This window comes from Camarhynchus parvulus, chromosome 3, assembly GCF_901933205.1.
Source record: "Camarhynchus parvulus chromosome 3, STF_HiC, whole genome shotgun sequence".
In the NCBI taxonomy this organism is placed as follows: domain Eukaryota; kingdom Metazoa; phylum Chordata; class Aves; order Passeriformes; family Thraupidae; genus Camarhynchus; species Camarhynchus parvulus.
The window spans coordinates 38,785,825-38,803,445 of record NC_044573.1 but is presented as its reverse complement, the minus strand read 5'-3'; the positions used below and the strand labels follow the sequence as shown (position 1 = coordinate 38,803,445).

Below are 17,621 nucleotides of genomic sequence, written 5' to 3'. Positions count from 1 at the left end.
CTAAGCTGGTAAACAATTGCAAAAACCTCACTTCAAAACTTTGCATGTTTACCCTAAACCTGGAAGACATAGGGAATCTGTTTTAAAACTTCCTGGTGGGTTTTTTTATTAACTGTCTTCTGAATTTATGTTACAACTGATAAAGAAGAGATGAGTTTCTGACAGAATGTCTATCCATAGGAACAGGACAGTTGAGGGAAATTTTACTTGACCAAATATCTGTATTAAGCATTTCAGCAGAATTCTTTGGTTTGATTGTATACGTTTTCAAACAATATTTTATAGCTGTACATTACAATTAGAGTTAAGAAAGAGGAGATAAAAAGATAAAATAAAACCCTTAACAAAGAGTACTTTGATGCAGCCAAAACAATTTTTCTCAATTTAATTTTGGCAAAACTTGCCAAATTTAGGCTTTCTGTTCCAGTTAGAGAACAAAAACAGACAGCAAAATCATCTTCGAAAATATTAAAAATTACAAGTTTTAAACAGGCCTACAGAAAACATTTACTGGGATTACTTCAGCCTATGACTAAAACTGCCCTGGTGGCAAATGACAGCATCCCAGTACATACATTCTACACAGAAAGGAGGTATCACATTTCCTCTCCTTCCAGGAATTCTCACTTAATATTTTATAAAAGATTATTGGTCTCATCCTTAAACATCTGAAGTGGACCAGGCAGGTGGTTTCATACCATGCCATTGAACAAAGTAGTAGGGGGTCATATAACAAAAGAGAAGGAACTTGGGTGGGCTTTAAATCTCTCTCACACAGGGACACTTTGCCCTGAATTGGTGTGCCAAGAGTTTTTGGGGAGGTCCTGTGCCACCCTCACCCCCTTTCACCTCTGCCAGGCCTTGCAAGTGAATTAGTAGTTGTTCAAAGGTTCTGATGGAGAGGAAATGCCCCTTTCAATACAAATGGCTTTTTAGACCTGGTGGGACTGAATAAAGGGGACAATTTTTTTTCCTGTAGAAGGCTGGCGTAAGAAGGAATATCTTGGCATTTTCATCCCTGAGCCAGTGTTCCCTCCTCATACTTTTCAATCATAAAAGCTGTATTTTTGCCTTTGATGATTTGCTGCAGAAAGTATTTGTGGTGAATGCCAAAGCACAGACAGCTTTCACACTTCCAGACTAAGGTGATGCAGAGACTTTACTCAGCTCTCCCTGTAAAACCCACCAAACAGGTGTGTTTTCAGAGCAAAAAGCAGCAGGGCTTGATTAAACCATGCTGGGCTTCAAGCTTAAAAGGCAAGCAGCAGAACTCATTGCCCTGAGAGACCCTGCAGTTCCTGGACATCTGGATCATCTTCATCTCAAGATAAAAAACAACTTCTTCATTGCTTCTCTTGGCTTAGCAACTTCTCCATAGCAAAACACAAGGCATGCACTCATTTGATACTGGAATGTCCCATGGATAGGAAATACGAATCTTGGTGCTGCCTCTTCTTTGCAGCTGCATGTGAGTTAGCCAGCACTGCAGGGCAGGAGCTGCAAGGGACAAAGAGTCTCCCAGAAGATATGAGAGAAGTTCGATGGAAAAAAAAATTCATCCCTCTTTAGACTGTATTTAGGAGTAGGACTGAGGACTATATGTCCTGGTCATCTTGGTGTTACTGGTTTCTTGTATGCTGGAACTAAATCTGAAATACCTGTTATGTCTGGGGATAAAAGGCCAACTGTCTCATACATGTTTTAAACAAATTTTCTTTATTGCAAAACTATGTGAAACCAGTTTCTTCCTTCGGCTCATCGTAATTTCCAGAGCTGCTGATAAATAGTGTTTACTGGGACATGTGAAGGCCAGCCTTCCTATTAATTTGTCATTTTGAAATTATGCCTATTCTTAGAGTATAGGTAATTATTGCCTGTCAGTAAGACTTAGCACTGAAATTATTATTTCCTGCAATAGTAGTAATAATAATACAAAATAGTTCTAAGTCCCACTTCATACAACTGAAGCAAATGAAGCATAGGAGCATGTTACACTTAAATTCAAGAAACAAATACTTTATTGATGATTTCACAGGATATCGCATACACTAAGGTAAATAAATTTAAATCAAACATATGATTTCCATAAAAAGAAAAAAAGGTTCCTGGTGCAACTCTGCAGAGGTGTTGAAGATTTTCAGTTTTGCACAAGTTGTGAACAGATGTATTTCCAGCTGTAGGTTTTGGATCTTTAGAGGAAATTCCCTTGTAGCAGATGGCAGCTTTCTTTTCTCTTCATCAAGCTGCTTATTGAGTCTGGTTTTAATGAATTTAGTTAGAACTGGTTTATGCAGTTGTGAGGGGTGTAATTCTGACTTTACTGGTGATGTACATCACCACAGGATTTGACTTATTGGATACCATTTCACATCTGCTGCTCCCAGGCTCTGGTGAGAAACAGTTTCACCTGGGAGCTATGCATAAGCAAATCTGTGGATATTCAGTGGTCCACTTCTGATTAAAAAATACACAAATATTGAAGTTTCACCTCTGCATAAGGACATGAGATTTATGTGATTGTCTGACTGTCAGTCAGTATTTCTCTAATGATGGGGTTGAGCCCAACAGCTAATTTCAGCCAAAAATCTAAGACACACTTAATCTCCTGCAGCATCTGTGGATTTTTTTGGTCAAGAAGAAAGATCCAAGTTGGTGTCCCAGTGAGGAAACAGCAGGAGGTTGCAGCTGCCAGAGGCTCCATGGGATAGGAAGGAGGCAACGTGTGCTGCGCCCTCAGCTCACCAAGTCACTCCTTGCTGGTCAAGGCTATGAGGAAAACATGACAAAGGCTCAGGTTGCTGCTCTGAGGATTTATTTTCAGCAGAGTTTGTATGTCCCAGAAGCCGTGTTTGCTCCTGACAAGTCCCATGTGATTTTTTTTTTTTTTCCTGTAGCATCAAACTTCATCAATCTGTTCTTTAATTCTCTGTTGGAAAATTGAGCAGAGGTACTTCAGAGGGATAGTGAAAGATTTAATTAACTTTTACAAACAGAGAGGATAATGAATAGGTGATAAAGACTAGAAATGGAAGTTCAATACTAAAGTGTAGTATTGATTTAGAGACATCTGTCATTCCGAATCTCAACAGCAGAGCATCAAAGCTACTTTAAAATACAACAAACAGAGGCAACTCTTTGATTTCTTTAAAGCCAAATGCGTTGTTTCATGTAAAAGGAGGAAAAAAAAAAAAAAGGAAGAATGGAGGGGGGGAGAGAAAATGACCTCCCCCAGACTCTGGACTCCTAAAACACAGTCTGCATTCTTACTGATTTCTCAGTGCCCTTCTACAAAGGAGGGTCTCCTGCTCTGTAGATCTGTTTTTCTACCTTTGCTGCAGAAGCACAGGGCTGAGTGTAAAGCTGTGCTATAATGGCTCTTTCTCCAGCTCTAAAAGGTTCCATGTTTCGTGCCACAGAGGAACTTTTCTTCCAGAAAAATCACCTTCACAGAATGATACGCATTTCAAAAGAAAAGCACATGAAGTGCCTGGGTGACATTATTGGTATGCTTCTGCATCCAGTGTGTCAACAGGATGCTTTTCTGGTTTTTCTTTGTGTTGTAATAATGCTCCGCTGATGAAGGTGCAACATGAAAGGCTGCTCTTTGGAGGATTTCAGTTTAGTACTGGGTAGAACAAGAACACAGTAAAGCAAATAATATTTCCAAGCAGAAGCATTGAAGAGAGACTATGGTCACTTTTAGAAAGCTTCTATTTCTCCATATCTCCGGTAATTAGGCACCACATGTACTTTGTCTTGTGGACATAGGCAGTGTGGACTTGAATTTAGAATTTAGCTCTCTACTTTTGCCTACAACAGACAGTATTAAAAACATATTAAAATAACAGCAATAGAATTGAAAAGGATGTTGTAGAGAGTTTTATGTATATATTCTATTTGCATTATCTTTTTGGTGTTCCTGTGCTATGTGAAGAATTTGAAATTGAGTTGCAAGTTCCTAAGCCTAAGTCCTCTTTTGCTTTTGCTGCATTTGAGGCAAAGTGCTGAGGTTTAAAGAAGTGGGGAGGGTAATGGATGAAATTTAAGCCATCGTTTTGTTCACTGATTTATTTCTTCTGCTGCAATACTTTTTGATGCTGATTTAATTAACTTAGTTTGTAGCTCCCCTTATTCTTGCTTTATCAATTAATTAATTAATTCTTCACTCCTGGTTAAGCAGTGACATTTCTTACTGAAAGGTAGGGATGAGCAAATAATTTGTAACTAATAATCCTTTTTGCCAAACATCTCTGGGCAGATTGTGAAATTTTTTACCTTATTTGTGCATTTTCTGCATATATCTTCCTGCAGAAATAGCTTTCTGTAAGTGGCAGATGCTTTTGTCACACATGCAGGGGGATTTATCTCCCTGATATTTCAGGTCAGGGGATTCAGCAGCACTTTGGTTAAAATTGTCAAAAAGGACAAAAAACCATTGAGGAAAAAGTCACTAAGACAGCAGACCTATTATCTGACAACCCATTCCTAGTTAAAAAAAAAAATTAACTTTCAAACGGCAGTTCTAGCCTGGTGACATCAAGAAGACAGCTTCCAAAATTACTGGAGAGAGACTGACCTGCTCAGAGAGGCAACCAAATCACCAGGTGCTGTCCTGAGCCACCTCCAGAGGACTCTGGGGAGGGTCCAGGCTGCTGCACCTCAATGCAGTCAGCAGATATTCACACCGGCACTGTGCTGTTTGTCACATTTGCTTTGCAGCCCAGTGCCCGTGGCCAAGGCAGTCCAGTAAGATGTCTGTAATTTGCACTTTCTTGCTGGATCTTTCTCTACATAAGGTTTTAAAGAGGAAAATGGTATCTGCCGTGGGAGCACTAATTTGGAGCATCCATACCCTGGCAGGACCCGGCTGGCCCCGAGGGAATCAGAGTGGGGCACCAGGGGGGTCTCTCAGCCCAGGGAGCAGAGCAGAGCCCATCCCACTGCCCCACACCCTCACTAGTGCTCTTGCCACCAAATGGTGCCTGAGGGGTCCTGGGCTGGCCCAGGCTGGCAGTGCCCAGGTGGGGACAGTCTGGGCTGCTGCTGAGCCTCCAGCTTCACAAGCCTCATTTCTGCTCCCGAAAAACAGGTTTGCAAAGGGAAATGTAGCCCCATAATGCAGCAGCTTCTGGTTCAGAGTGGTTACAGGGCCATGACTGGAAACTGAGATGTGTGTTGTGGTGATATCACCTCCTTTTTAAGTCTGGCGTGCCTCTTGTGTGCACGTGGGGAGAAGGGTGCTCTGTGTGGTTACAGATCCACACCCAGTAACCACCACAGCAGAAAGCAGGGCACGGGGCTTTGGCAAAGCCTGGGCTGCACAGCTGGGCCTTTGCCTGTGGAGAGCTTAAAATGATGGGTGGAGGAGGGTGTGCTGCTGCTCTGACAGCCTGCTCTCAGCTGTACGCTGCAAATGCAGGGAGGCACTTCCTTAGGCTATCCAAAGAAGCTTAATGGAAAATGTACTATGTAGAGTGTCCAGCAATGCTCAACTATCCAATACAAATTCTCACCTGGGATCATCCCTGATGGACAGCACAAGAAACAGTCTCTCTTCACATCGGTTAAGCATTTTGTGAGTGTAGGATGTGTGATTTTTACTTGTGGGATGAGATTACAATTCCGCAATTCCCTCTGTTTTGAATTTATCTACAAGGTAGCTTGAATGAGCTAGTAAAGCTTGTGTCACTATTGGCGTAAGTAAAGCATCAAAATAGGAAGAAACCCAAGTATGTCACCTGTGCTATTTAAGGTTTTCAGATCAGCTATTTCTGAGCATCGATTTTTGAAGTAGAGCAATAGACAGGGGTTTTGTTATGTATGTTCCTTACTTGGGTGGTGAGACTACTCAGCTTTTGAGCAGCTCCACAACACATGCCTGCAATGACAGAGTCTGACAGATCTCAGGCTTTGCTACCTAAAATAGTTTTATAATATGTCTTGTAGATGCTTTCATCTGAAAAGCATATCGGCATTGTGAAGAGAACAAAGAAAATGTCAATATTTTTCAATAAAGTAGTGATTGACTGAAAAATGCAAATGCATCTTTAGGATCAAGATTTGGTAATGTGGGGACTTGAATCCTCCTCAGTGTCTGAATAGTCTGCTAAATGGCTTTGGTATGAAATCTTCAGCATTAGTTTTCTTTAGCTTGAACTCAGCTCACCTCTGAAATTATGATTTCCCTTACTCTATTCATCTCAACCACAAAAAGCATTTTTCTCTCTGCTATCGCCCGATAAAGTTATCTCTACACATAAAAATAATTAGTTACTGGTTTTATTTGGAATTTTTCTTTGTTACTGATTGTTTGGGTGGTGGTTTATTGGAAGTTTTGAATATTGTATATAGATCATTTGCAGAAAGTGCTATTCAGTGATACGTCATAAATGCTGCTAGCACTAGCAAAATACAATAACTTAATTTGAGCAAGATTAATCTGACTTGCTCTGGGACTGGTACATTCTGTTTCATCTTAAATGAAGTAAAGTAATTAATTTTGTGTAGTTTTCATTTTCACATTAACATTCTCTTCTGTGAAGTGTAATTGCCTTCTTGTTGTTTGCTATACTGTAGTCATTTTAGTTAGGGCAGCTCTCTGTAGGGAAAGACACCAGTTCTTCTTCCTGGAGAACTTGCTACACAGACCAGACAGTCAGAAATAGAGGACACTTGAGTGGTCTGATTGGCCTAAGGTCATACAAGCCATCAGCAGAGCAAGAATCACAATCCAGACTGCCAGAACCTTATTCCAGTATTGTATCCAGTGACCATGCTGCTTCTTAATGTCACTGTTCTTATTGTTCTTTCTTTATAGTTCGGGATCGGGTACGATCTAAAATGGAGAGAGATATTTTGGCAGAAGTGAACCATCCTTTCATAGTCAAGCTTCATTATGGTAACTATATTAAAATATAATTCATGTTTGTTCTTAAATTGGTTGGGGAGTTGTGACTAGATGCGATACACTTTTGTGCAGATGCCCCCTGCCTACTTATGACTCTGTTGCTAACAAAGTCATAGAGGCTACGTGTGTGAAATTCTTCATTTATGCTGAAGGAGACATCCAGTACTTGTAAGTTTCAGCCAGTCCTCCATTGAAATAAATTTGTCATAAAGTCTGACCTGGTAGGTAGTGCTGGTGGGGTAGCTGCTGAGTTTACATCTGCCAAACCCTCACCTGCTGTCAGGTATTGTTTAGAAAGAGAAATTAAATAAAAGTAGGGTATAATAATCAGTACCAGTCTAAATTTGTATAGGTGTGTACGTGAATGTGCTGTCTTGCTGGAGTTGCCTCCTGCCACGCCAGCCCCATTACTACTGTGACAGATATTCTGAGGGTGTTTGGGTATGTGGGCTCCTCTCTCACACAGACATGGAAACCTCTCTCTATGCCTCGCTCTCAGTGAGTCCTGATACCCTGTGGAGTGGGAAACACTGTTAATTCATAGGTGCTTAACACAGAAATGAATATATCAGTAATGCACTGTTGTCTCTCAACTGACACTATTTTTTCCCGTAGCCGAAGCTCAATTGCTAAGTTCTGTACAAAAATGGGGTTTTTTTGGTTCTCAAAGTTTTGAAGTGACAGTGAAGCAATGGCATGAATGATACACTGCTAGTCAATAGGACTTACTCTCTGGGGACTTTATCTTGGTTCAAACTTCCAACATCTTCATCCTTTTCTAATGCAGCATTTCAAACAGAGGGAAAGTTGTACCTAATACTAGATTTCCTGCGGGGAGGGGACCTTTTCACCAGACTCTCCAAAGAGGTAAGCTGATAGATCTTTAACTCAGAAATTAAAGACTGTCTTGGATTTTCAGAACTCAAATTGAGTTCATGGGAATGAAAAATGGCCTTGGGAATAGTCATCTATATATGTAATGGAGCTATCTCATCTTGCATGGTTAAGTGGGTTCTTAATAATTGTATTTGAATCATGCCAGAGGTAATGCAGCAGATACCATGTAGGCATCACTGCCAGAGAAAACTGCTCCACTGCTAAGCCATTCCCATAGCAAAATAGTCCCAGACTTGATGTTTTCAGAATAAGTCTTGGATGTGATGAGAAACCGCCTGAGAAATCAATCCCCAATACATTTTGCCCTAGGGATGAGCACAGAACCACTGGAAAAACACACACTGCCAGCAGAGGGAAGAGATGGCCGTGGGTCAGGGCCAGCCCTGCAGCTGCTGGGAGCAGGTTAAGGGCCACACGCCAGCCCAGACATGGGAGATTGACTCTCAGAGCCCTCACCTGCCCTCCTTCTGCCTACCATGAGCAGCTGCTGCTTCCATGCCCTCCCCAGGCTCTCGTCCCTCCCCTGTCCTCTGCATACCATGCTCCTGGAGAGGGACTGCTGCAGGCAGGGAATGTCCCAAACCCGAGTCTCGCTCGCACAGAGCAGTCACAGTAGGTTCTCTAGGTTCATTTAGCTCTTTCCTGAATCTCCAAACCTCTGTGAGCCAGCAGTCCCAGAAGGGTCCCTGCAGGAATGCAGGAGGCTCCAGTGAGGCAGGATGGCTGCCCTGCAGTTGTCTGTGCCCAAAATGATGTCCCCAGCCCTTGGTACTTCTAAGGGCATGGGGTCAGGGATGCAGGCAGCCACTTATCACAGTATTTAATGACAGGAACCTTTCAAATGCCATCTTGAGGGGAAGCTCTGTAGTTCTTCTTGGGTTTGGGGAGCTACTGATGGACTAAAAAAGCTGTGAAAACAGTCTTTCCAGTCAAAAGTTCCCCAGCTCTCCCCCACCCCCATTCAATTCCTGATTCAGTGACATGCTGCAGGATGCTGTGTGCACTGCAACTTGGGACCCCGAGCTTTTGCTGTTTAGGCTTGTTTGCTAATGCAAGAAGACATTGGTAACAAGTTAATTACGCTGCTGAGTAATGATCCTTATATAAATAATCAGTCCCTGGCAGCAGTTATTTTTAATATAAGGAAAAATATTTAAAAGATTTTAATTTCAAATGTCCTTCTGCAATTGTCATGAGACCAGGCTTTATTAGTGAGGCAGCGCTGCTGTCTCAGCAAGGGCCTCTCTGGTTTCATGGAAGAAGACAGAAAATGTGGCGCTTGCCTAAGAGGGCAGGTCCCTGTTCTGCACGGCCAGGGAACTCAAAAGTGGAAGATAACAGCTCAGGCTCTGTACTTCTCTAAAGCTTCATGTTTTCCCCAAAGCTTGTCCAGGGCAATTCACCAACTCCTGTGCTGTACACCAGCATTAATGACTCATTAAGCTGACAGTAAAAACATCTCTTTTTCCAGTGTTTGCAGCTCAACCTTGCCTGCCTATTGCAGCTGTTTAGGGGCAAGGTATTGCAAGGAAAGAAGTTCTGGGAAAGCTTGAAATGTTTGCAATTTGTAGTTACGGATTTGGTTGAAAGGTATTGATTTCAGTGGACTTCAAGTCAGATCCCATAGACATATATTGCATGCATGCATGCAGAGCTTGCCTATTTCTTGCTCTGTCTTTTTGAGACATCTGACTTTAACTAGGTGTATATGTATAGATTAGATTTTTCCCGGATTCTATTGATTTAATTTCTTGCCTACATTATTTATTTTAAATCTTATAAATAATTTAAATTTCTTTTTAAATTAATATCATTTTTACATTTAATCCAATTAAATTTGAGAGCTTTTACTTGTGTGTTTATTTATTATTTTCCTTGTGTTTTTGTTTCTAGCCGTGGCAGTAAAATTGTTAATTAAATTATGTGGCATCTGTACTCTGAATCATCGCTTTTTTCTCTCAGCTGTCTGGAACTTCTCAAAGCACTCAGATATTTTGGTTACCCCTTTTTGAAAGCAGAGACTTAATTTTAAAATAAAGCTCTACCACTTCTACAGTAGAATTTACATTTACATATGACAAGTAAATCTGTATTCAGCTGACTCATTTTACTTCTGTCATGCATAATCACACTTGTGTATCCAATATATCAGCTTCTTTTTCTGCATTATTATCTCTGTGCATATTGAAATTTAATTCAAGAGAACATCTCAGATATAATGGAAGTTGAACCAAAGGGGTTTCTTGCCATCTGAGTTTTTCAGAGCTTATTGGTTTTTTGATTACAGAACTTTCTTCTCACCTAAAACACAGCCTTCAGTGTTAGCAGTGTCCATGTCAGCTGCAGAAAACACTGTCTTCATTTGGCACCTCCTCAGGCCTTGGGTGTTAGAGGCCACATCATTGCTTAGGGCATCTGCACAGATATTCCTTGGACCTCCAAAGCATGAGGTTTTAAATCCACCTCTGATTCTCTTCATGCTGTGTATTCTGCTCAGGCTTGGAAGTATCCCACTTCCCCAAAAAGATTTCCCAGGATTTTTCATGGGAATTTGGTAACCAAATGCCAAGACTGTAGCAAGTTAAGGGCTATGAAAGCAATATGGGCTACGCTGAATGTGTTTAATTTTGCTGTTCATTTCCAAAGCCTAAGGAGTTATAATTTATTCCTAGTATTGTGGCATAATGTAATCTAAACAGATCAAACAGATGAATGAGAGCAGCATATTTTATGAATAGAGGTGCTTAACAGATCAAGTTTTGTTTTATAGGGAGAATCTGGTAAGAATTGTTAATGTCAGTTCAGACAAATTATGGAAAATTGAACCTGATATGATGTTCTTTCCAGCATTCCAGGTTAGACAATTCCTTCCCTGTGTCTGTTTAAGGCAAGCCAGCCTACCACCATCCAATAAATAGATGTGGTCTTCTCTTCCTTCTCTCTAGGTGATGTTTACAGAAGAGGATGTCAAGTTCTACTTAGCTGAGCTGGCCTTGGCATTAGACCACCTCCATGGTCTTGGAATTATTTACAGGGATCTAAAACCAGAAAAGTAAGTTAACAAGGAAAAGAGAACTGCAACATAAATACTTGAACTTTTAGGTTGCTTCTGCTCCTTGTCATGCTACTAAATGAGAAGGTGCCAGGGGCTCTGCCTTCCTTCTTGTTTGTGAGACTCTACACGAGACTGTCACTAGCAGCAGCAGGGTTTTCCTATCATACCATCTTAGCAGGAGGCCAAATCTTTTGACTGTGCTCCAGTATGATGGGACCTCTCTGTGCCTGGCCTTCAGTTTTGTGAATGATTTCAGTAAAGAATTCAGATCCCTGTGCCCTTTAACTCAGTGGCACTGTTCTCTGTTTGCAGCATTTGATCTGGCCTTCCCCCTGATGCAGTGAAACCTCTCAAAGCAACTCCACTTCCAGCTCACACAGAATATGGAGTGACACTGTTCAGTTTTATTGGAGCCATTCCTTAAAGTAAATGAGCATGTCTGAGAACCTGTGTGCCACACGTGGTTAGTGTGTTTATAACTCATGAGAGACGTGATAATCAGGACTTTTAAAACATTTGTATTAACTGTGCAAAATATTTTCAAAAATATTTGTTCTCGCTTGTATTTGCAGCTATTTTTCACTCATAATGTGGTCCTAATTTTCCTTTCTCTTTTTTATTTGTAACACATCAGTAGAGCAAATGACACCCTTAGTGCCATCACTGGGAGTGACGTGATACTGCTTTTATTCTATGCCCTTTGCTTGGTGCTTGGCTGGATTCTGCTGTGACAACTCAAATAAATCAGGCTGGAACATTCCAAAGTTCCTTTTTAATGGTCATCAGCATTTATAAAAGATAACCACTGAGAGCAGTCTTTTTGGTAATTGCTTACACTTTCAAAGTCTAACAGCACAGCAGCATTTTCCTTCTGTGCCATCAAACTGAAAAATATGCAGCTCTTTCTTTAAAATGGAGTGTTATTGCTCTCACTCTCATGGGCAAAACATAAGACCAAAAGTGATGGAAGGTGGACTTTGCAGGTGAGAAGTTGAAGGGAAGGAGACTGTTTATCTCTGTTGCAGTTCTCTGTGATTTAAATTTTAAATTCAGTTTTATGTTTTGGTTAGAAAAATAGTAGTAGCAGTAGTAGTACTATGAATTCAACAGATGTACATAGCAAGAGCTCTCAGGCTTTTGGGCTAGAGGACTTTTTGTAGTTGACTAAATTTTCTAGTCTTGCCCGTTACGCACCCAAAATTGGAAACCAGTCTTTGCCAAATATGGGAAGTCAGTCATCCTATAATTAAACAACTGGAGGGAGAAAAGTATCAGTTTGTTCCTGATATGAAATGCTGGTAGGCAGTGGTAACCCCCCAGCAGCCACAGGCTCTTGCATCGTCTGCCAGCAGCTCCTGGGTTTCATTTTCATTCTGAATTGCTCTTTTATCCATTCTGCATCAACAAACATGTACACAATAGAATAACTCCAGTGATATGTTTTCTGTTTTAAACTTTGATTCTACTGAGCATTGGTATGGATCATGCACGGCTTTTCTCTCTGATGTTAGGCAAGGCTGATTTTTGAGATAACACATGATGTGTGAATCTGCTGTTAGAAGGTATCCAGACATGAGCTTGTATATTCAGATGTGTCACAATGCCATTACAGTTTTAGGCATGTGCTATAATTTTTTCCTTTAGAAGAAGTTAGAAACTAAGGGGAAAATTAAGTATACGTCAAAACTGTTCATTGTATTTGAGATACTGAGACCTGGATTCTTCTGAGTTCTCAGCAGGAAGTGTCACTTAGCATCTCAAAAAGCATCTCTCAATGACTCCAGTTGCAAGTGAGAGCACTTTATATTACTGCAGAACAAGCTGAAGTGCTTCCAGTCAGGGATCAGTGAATTGAGAAATTGGAGCTCATCTAAGGAAGGAAGGTGTCACTGATTTGTCATTGTCACATAGAAGCATGTTGAAAAGGTACAGACGGAATCCAGTTTTTCTATATTTTTGTCTGAGCTGAGACCAGCCATCCCCTTCACTGTACTGCTCTGCTAAAATCCCTCCCTGAGTGTTACCAGTCTGCCAACTGAGACAAGATTTCTTTGGAAGGAAATAAAAAGTATCCTTGCATAACTGGAGACCTATACTCAGAGAGATCCCTGTGTAAAGTTAATTTGGCAGCCCTCACTCTTGCATTTTCTCGCTGTTATATATACAGTTTATGGCCTTTGATCTATAGTTAAATGGATTAACTGTGATACAGTTTAATTTGGATGCAATTGATGTAGTGCAAACTTAGCTTGCATGAATATAACTGTTGTATAGGAAAGGGAATGACCCAGGAATTCATATCTGGAGATAAATCAAGGCCTCTGATTGAAAACCATATCCTCTAAGAAAAGCTCTGTAAGTGCAAAGCCTGGGAGAGCAGAGCATGACAGCCTATGATTTCTCTGGAACTTTAGGTTTACATTAAAGAAACAGATACAGCAGAATAAAACAATTACTCTCCATGGGAAAAAATGCTAATTTTTTTTTTAGTTACATCTGGGACAGAATATCTTCCTAAATAAGATGATAAAATAAAATTAGGATCATCTCAGGATGTCCTCATCCTCCCCTTGCCCCCTGGCTGGATCAAGAGTATAACAGGTGTGTTGCTAACCCAGGCTTAAAGCAGCTGATGAAGACTCTGTGCTTTCCACAGGAAGCCTCTTGGCAGTGTTCCAGCAGTTGTTCATCTAAAATGTTGCTTTTAATACCTTGTTTGAAATTTCTCCACTGCCCCTGCAGGCCAGTGCTCCTTAGCCTGTCCTCCTGGAAGCCCCAGCCTGCTTGTTCTGCTCTCAGCAGCAGCCTCCGGGTGTTGTGAGAACATCTTTTTCCTTAGACCCTCTTCTGTACCCTAAACAATCCAGGTGCTGAACTCTTCTCCACTAGTCAGTCTTTTACAGGGGTTCAGTCCTTCTCATTACTCCCCTTTGATCTCCCTTGATTCCTCTCTCCTTTGAAGTGCAACGTGCAGAATCACACACACATCTGCAGCAGAGGCATTACCAGCATGATTACACCACAAGGTTTGCTCTGTCAGATTTCCAGAACTGGACATAAATTAATTAATCCATAATTACCCAATTCTCTCTCTCTCTTTCTTCCCCTCTCTCCCCTTTATTAAAGATAGGCACAGCATTAGACCTTCCATTGTTCAATGCTTTTGCTGTTCTTCAGATGCTCCCAAAATAGCTGCTGATAGGTTTGAGTTTGCTTGTCAGCTCTGTAAGTATGCTAAAATAAAGCTCATTGGAGTTTTTATGTTAAAACAAACAAGCAAACAAAAAACCCAGCACTGTTAAAACCACTTGGAACAACCCTCAGTACATTAAAATTTAAGGTTCAGCTTTTTTTTTTGTTAAGATTCCCTGAGCAAAAATCCATGTTAACAATTGAAAGCTATGAGTTAATTTCAAGTGCATCTGGGAGTTGTTCTCAAGTCAGCTGTACTTACTTCAAAAAGACAAGTAATTGAGCTTTCTGGTTAGAGTCTTGTTTAGAACAAGCAGATGCTTCTCTTGAATTGTTGCAGACAAATTCTTCTCCTTGAGTTGTCTTGGTGATTTCAGTGGCATCCCTTGTGGGACAAGATATTGTTCAGTCACACTGGAAGCCACTGAGTTCCTTAAATGGTGAGGCATGCTTTTATTTAAGAACTGCACAATCAAGCTATAAAGTATGGAATATGGTAAATACCAAGACAGAAAAATGGGAACTTATCATAAGGTAGTATATGATGCATATTTTATTTCTTATGCTGTGGTTTAAGGACATGGGTGACTTAGAAATAACTACCATCTGAAAATGGACAGACTACTATTAATCTTTATCATTTCTCTTTTCAGGAACCTAGATGCACTTTGGGTTCTGGAACAGGGGCTTAGGTTAACAAGGAGTGATGTACATTTTAAGGCCCTCGGTTGTTTACATAAGGGACAGTGTAGACTCTATACTCTAAAAAACCAACCACTTTTTAATGCAGTGTGTTGCCAACCATGACTACTGATTTATGAATGTAACTGCCCTGTGGAGAGAGGGGAGGTCTGAGAATTAGTAAGAGACAAAGGTGGTGGAAAGCCTCCATTCATGTAAGCTGTCCGTTTTTGGCTTCATGGTGTCAACAAAGCGACAACAGAGAGGAATTTGCATTCAGCAGGGTGAGATAGCATGGGGTCATGTGAACACTTAAATGTCACAAAACACAATTTGTGAGAATCTTCATGTCTTTAGTAGGTATTTGACTGCTTCATCTGGTACTTTCATAACAAAATGAAATAAAACACTCTTGATAGTATCAGGTTTTATCTCCCACCTGAAAATTTAGCTACAGTTTCTGATTAACATAAAGTGTGGGTTGAATCTTCTGCAAAACTGCTCTCACTTAGAAAGAAAATTATATCATCCAAAAAAATTCCAAAACCAAACCAAAAAAAAAAAAAAAAAAAGAAATGACAACCAAACAAAAAAAAAGAAAGGGGGGGAAACCAGAACCAAACCAACCCCAGAGTTCCAGCTTTATTAGGTTTGGCAGAACATCACATTGATCTGAGGATGTTGGAGCTCAAAGTAAAGCCTGGAAGACATGACTCAAAACCAAAAATAAAGAGAGCGAGAGAAAAATGGGAGAGAATTGTTCAGGCCTTGATTTAAGACATGATATAAAACAATGCCAACAGCCCATAACAAAAGCTTTTTTCCCCTGTGATAAAGCTGCAGCAGAGAAGTTGATAAGGTGTTTGCAGTCCTAGCTCTGCTATGGGACTTCTCCTGTAACTCGGGCTGTGTCATTCCTCTACTACAAATTTAGCTGCCCCAGCCTCTAGCATGGAGATTTCCAACCTTTATCTTCTCAAGGCATACTTTTAAACCAAGTTCAGTGAAAGTAGTTTGAATGTTTTTGGGATGGTCCTGGTGCTAAAATGTTCAATCGTAGAATAGAATATCCCCAGGACAATCCCAAGGATCACACCCCTCTGTCTGAGAGCATTGTCCAAACACTCCTTGAACTCTGTCATGCTGGTGCTGTGACCACTTCCCTGGGGAGCTGTTCCAGTGCCCAGCCACCCTCTGGGTGAGGAACCTTTCCTAATACCCAACCTAAACCTCCCTGACACAACTTCAGGCCATTCCCTCATGTCCTGTCTCTGGCCACCACAGAGATCAGTGCCTGCCCTTCCTCTTCCCATTTTGAGAAACCTGTGGACTGTGATGAGGTCTCCCCTCAGTCTCCTCCTGTCTAAGAGACACCCTTATTTTGTGGCATTTTTTGTTCCAAGCCTATGTGTGGTTCACTTATTTATGGTGTTGGCATATTTTTCACCTAATAACTGTTATTACTGCTTTGAAGAGAAGGTTTACAATGACAGCATCCGGTAAAAGCATTCAAATATTAGACTGAAAGAATAAAATGAAAAAAACCTCCTAGCTGAAGTTTATCATTCAGTATGATTGTAACCTAGCTTAGCATTTAAAAGTAGTCTATTTTTTTATGGTTTTTATAATTTCAAAATATTAATTTAGATGAAAGATAATTCTCAAGCCTGAATCGTATAAAGAACTTCTGGTTGTTTTTCCCCTTCCATAGAATAATACTATCTTATTTCAGATTAGTTTGTTCTGCAAACCATAGCTAAAGTAATTGTGATTGTCACAATAGAATGTCTGCTATTGTGGGATAATAAGGAATTGTAAGGTGACAAAGATAAAAAGAGTACAGAGTATGATCAGATAATTAGTTTGCTTCTACTGTCACAAGAAAACTATTTGTCTGTTGTTGCAATTTGCACTCTCAGAAGCAGGTACTTTGTTCTTTTCTTCTTAATTTCACTCTACGATAATTCAGTACAACAGTTGCCCTTTTTTTCCCTCACTATTAGCATATAGTTTTCTTTTTACATGAAATATAATCTTCGGCTAGTAGCTGTAGCATTATTTGTGCTGCCAGATGGCAAATGTGGAGGCACCCAGATGTCCAGAGGGTGCTGCCAGAGGCCACAGAGGAAGCTGCCAGCAGCCAAGGCCATGGTAGAAGAGTGATTAGGGAACATGAGATGGAGGAAGGAACTGTAGATCACATTTTAGGGGATATGGGATACACATCCATTGGAAGCCAGGATCTATTAGTTTTGATCTATTTGCATTTTGCATGCAAACAGTGTGAGAAAGAGTTGCTGTATGTCTCTCACTCAACCTCAGGCAGCATTATCAGTCTGAAAGCTCTGTTGGTGTTGCCTCTATCCCTTTAACGAGGGTAAGGCGTGAGCCATTTAACCAGGGCAAAGTATGGGGAACACCCATCGTGTGCATACTTAAAGCAGCGTGGATTTTCAATAGGAAATCATGAAATTTAAAACCCATTAAGTGTAAAATCAGTGCTTCTGGGGAAATTTCATTTGAATTGCATAGTTATTCACAAGGGCTTCCTGGGCATGGGGCAAAATTTTTGGTGATTTCTGTGAGCTCTATTCCCCCTGCTATTTTTCCAGATCCAGGTCTGGGGAGTTCACACATTCATGCTCACTTCCACACTGGCAGGTGTTTTATTCTGTTCTCTTACAAAGCACAAGTTTAGGGGTTGCAGTCACAAAAGTACATTTAAACATGCCCGGTATAGACTAGTACTTGAAAATTACGTGTTCAAGGAAAATGTGAAGAAAGAATAAAGGTAAGATGCTTTTATTGAGAAGAAAAGACTTTAATTATTGGACTCATGGTACTGACTTAGTTGCTGGCCTTTGATGTCTTGCACAACAGCTTTTTGTA

The 17,621-nt window shown here is 40.6% G+C and overlaps 1 protein-coding gene across 1 annotated transcript in view; it reads left to right on the top strand.

Moving 5' to 3' along the window:
* The window catches only part of RPS6KA2 (ribosomal protein S6 kinase A2), a 156,193-nt gene that overhangs the window by 80,544 nt on the left and 58,028 nt on the right, over positions 1–17,621 (top strand). The window contains exons 4-6 of the mRNA XM_030946317.1: positions 6,818–6,898; positions 7,695–7,774; positions 10,750–10,856. Of these exons, the coding sequence (XP_030802177.1) occupies positions 6,818–6,898; positions 7,695–7,774; positions 10,750–10,856 (268 nt within the window). The remainder of the gene's footprint in view (positions 1–6,817; positions 6,899–7,694; positions 7,775–10,749; positions 10,857–17,621) is intronic.